Consider the following 1,864-nt stretch of genomic DNA (forward strand, 5'->3'; position numbering starts at 1 on the left):
GAACCCAGCTCTCTCCGCTTATTTGCATCACACGTGCATATGCCCGCAGAGAGAAACTCAATATATTTCTGTGCGAGGACTATATATATTTTAAATAAACTGTAAACATGATGGTGATCCCCAAAACTTTGCATTGCATTTGTCTTTTTCTACGGTAAGTGCACTGACAAACACACGCATACACATTGTAGTCTATAAAGTGCAAAGAAAATACATCAGATTTCCCTTTTACTCATGGGTTTTACTTCTGGTTTACTCCTGTGTAAAACCATTGAAGAGGGCGAAAGCGTCATTTTCCCCTCAAGGAGTCCTTTGCATTTGCGATATAAATATTACACAAGGCTGGGCTTATTACATCCCATAAGCTCTGCAGGTCGCAATTCATGCCGCAGAGAAGGTAGTCTAATCCACTGCATGTCCTTAAGCCCCACAAAAAGACATGTGTTCGCTCGAGCAGCCTATATCGGCTTCTCGCTGTGGTCTGTTTTAATTGCACAGGCAGCAGAAACAAGCGGATAATAGTTAAGCGGTATCATTTTCTTTGTTTTAAGGGAGCCTCCACACCAAATCAACAGCGTCCGACCGACCCCAGAGGCTGGCCGGGCTGGGCACAGCCCAAGGCATTTCTCCTTGGGAAGGAAGGCAGCGCCTGGTCAGACGCTGAAGCCACTTACAGTTTTGTCATTGGGTTGCTGCTGCTGAAGTTGCTTCATCATAATGCTCCTTTTTTTGTCCTTGCAACGCTTGTTTTGAAACCAAACCCTGATGACCCTCGGGCTGAGGCCAGTCATTTCTACCAGTTGCTCTTTCATGAGGGCGTCGGGTCTGGGGTTGGCGGCGTAGCAGGTCCTCAAGGTGTGAAGCTGTTTTTCGTTAAGGACAGTCCGGACTCGGGTGGTCTTCTCGGGCTGCTTGTGGACGTGGGGTCGCAGAGCTGGCTGTCTGGCAGAGATAGGTTCTGCTGTAAGGGAAGGGGAAGGGAGGAACAGGATCCCCGTGAGTAGGAAGCACGGAGTCTGCAGAGGCTATGAATCTAAGCTGGCGGGACAGGGGGAGGCGGGCGGGGGTGGGTGGTGAACCCTCTTTCAGAGGCCATTCGAGCAGCCAGGTCTACCGGAGCTCCGGCAGCCTCCTCTGCTTTATGCGCGGGTGGAGTGACAGGACTGACATTTCTGACTCCACAGATAATTAATTTGCAAAAACAAACCACCCCCCTAAAACTCTTAATGACAGAAGCTTGAACCTGTATGAGACTTGACAGGGGAGGGCGAGTTCGCCAAGGTGTGCGTGTGCTAGGAAAGGAGGGGGAGGGTTTTATGCATTTATTTCCTGACAAATCACCAAAACAGGTTTTTGGCCCGAAAATTAACGAAAGGCTACTTCTTAAATTAATCACAATTCTGGTCTGCTTCTCATATACTGAATCTAGCTCAGTTTAGGCGGAGGCCGCGATAACGTGCAACAGCTCCCGGCAGTTTGATGCTTCCCAATCAAAGCAAAACAAGCTAAATCCGCTGCACCGTGGCCGTGGGGGAAAACCCCGTGAGAGCTCCGCACCCCAGAGCTCGGGAGACGGGGGTCCACCTTAGAAAGTGGAGATGCTAGGTGAATTTATGTCGACTTTTGATGAATACTTTAAAAATATGAACGTTTCGCCAATTCTTCAGAAGGGGAACAAGCCTAGCAACACACGGAAACTGCCAAGAAATGCAAACTTAGGGGTAGCGTCACATCAAGAGCTAAAAGTATTCTTGTGATTCTGCTGTTCTTCTGGGTATTGTGTAGCTGTAGCTGTCTAGATGTAATTTGACCCAGTCAAGGAAAAAATAAAAACACTAGGGGTTTGGGGCTGGGGTGGGGGTTT

The 1,864-nt window shown here is 48.6% G+C and overlaps 1 protein-coding gene across 1 annotated transcript in view; it reads right to left on the bottom strand.

The window, feature by feature from the left end:
• The window catches only part of ISL1 (ISL LIM homeobox 1), an 11,479-nt gene that overhangs the window by 4,178 nt on the left and 5,437 nt on the right, over window positions 1-1,864 (bottom strand). Inside the window, exon 5 of the mRNA XM_009644821.2 lies at window positions 675-961. Coding sequence (XP_009643116.1) covers window positions 675-961 — 287 coding nt within the window. The remainder of the gene's footprint in view (window positions 1-674; window positions 962-1,864) is intronic.

The sequence above is a fragment of the Egretta garzetta genome, unplaced genomic scaffold (assembly GCF_000687185.1).
Source record: "Egretta garzetta isolate BGI_Z169 unplaced genomic scaffold, ASM68718v1 scaffold268, whole genome shotgun sequence".
Classification (NCBI taxonomy): Eukaryota; Metazoa; Chordata; class Aves; order Pelecaniformes; family Ardeidae; genus Egretta; species Egretta garzetta.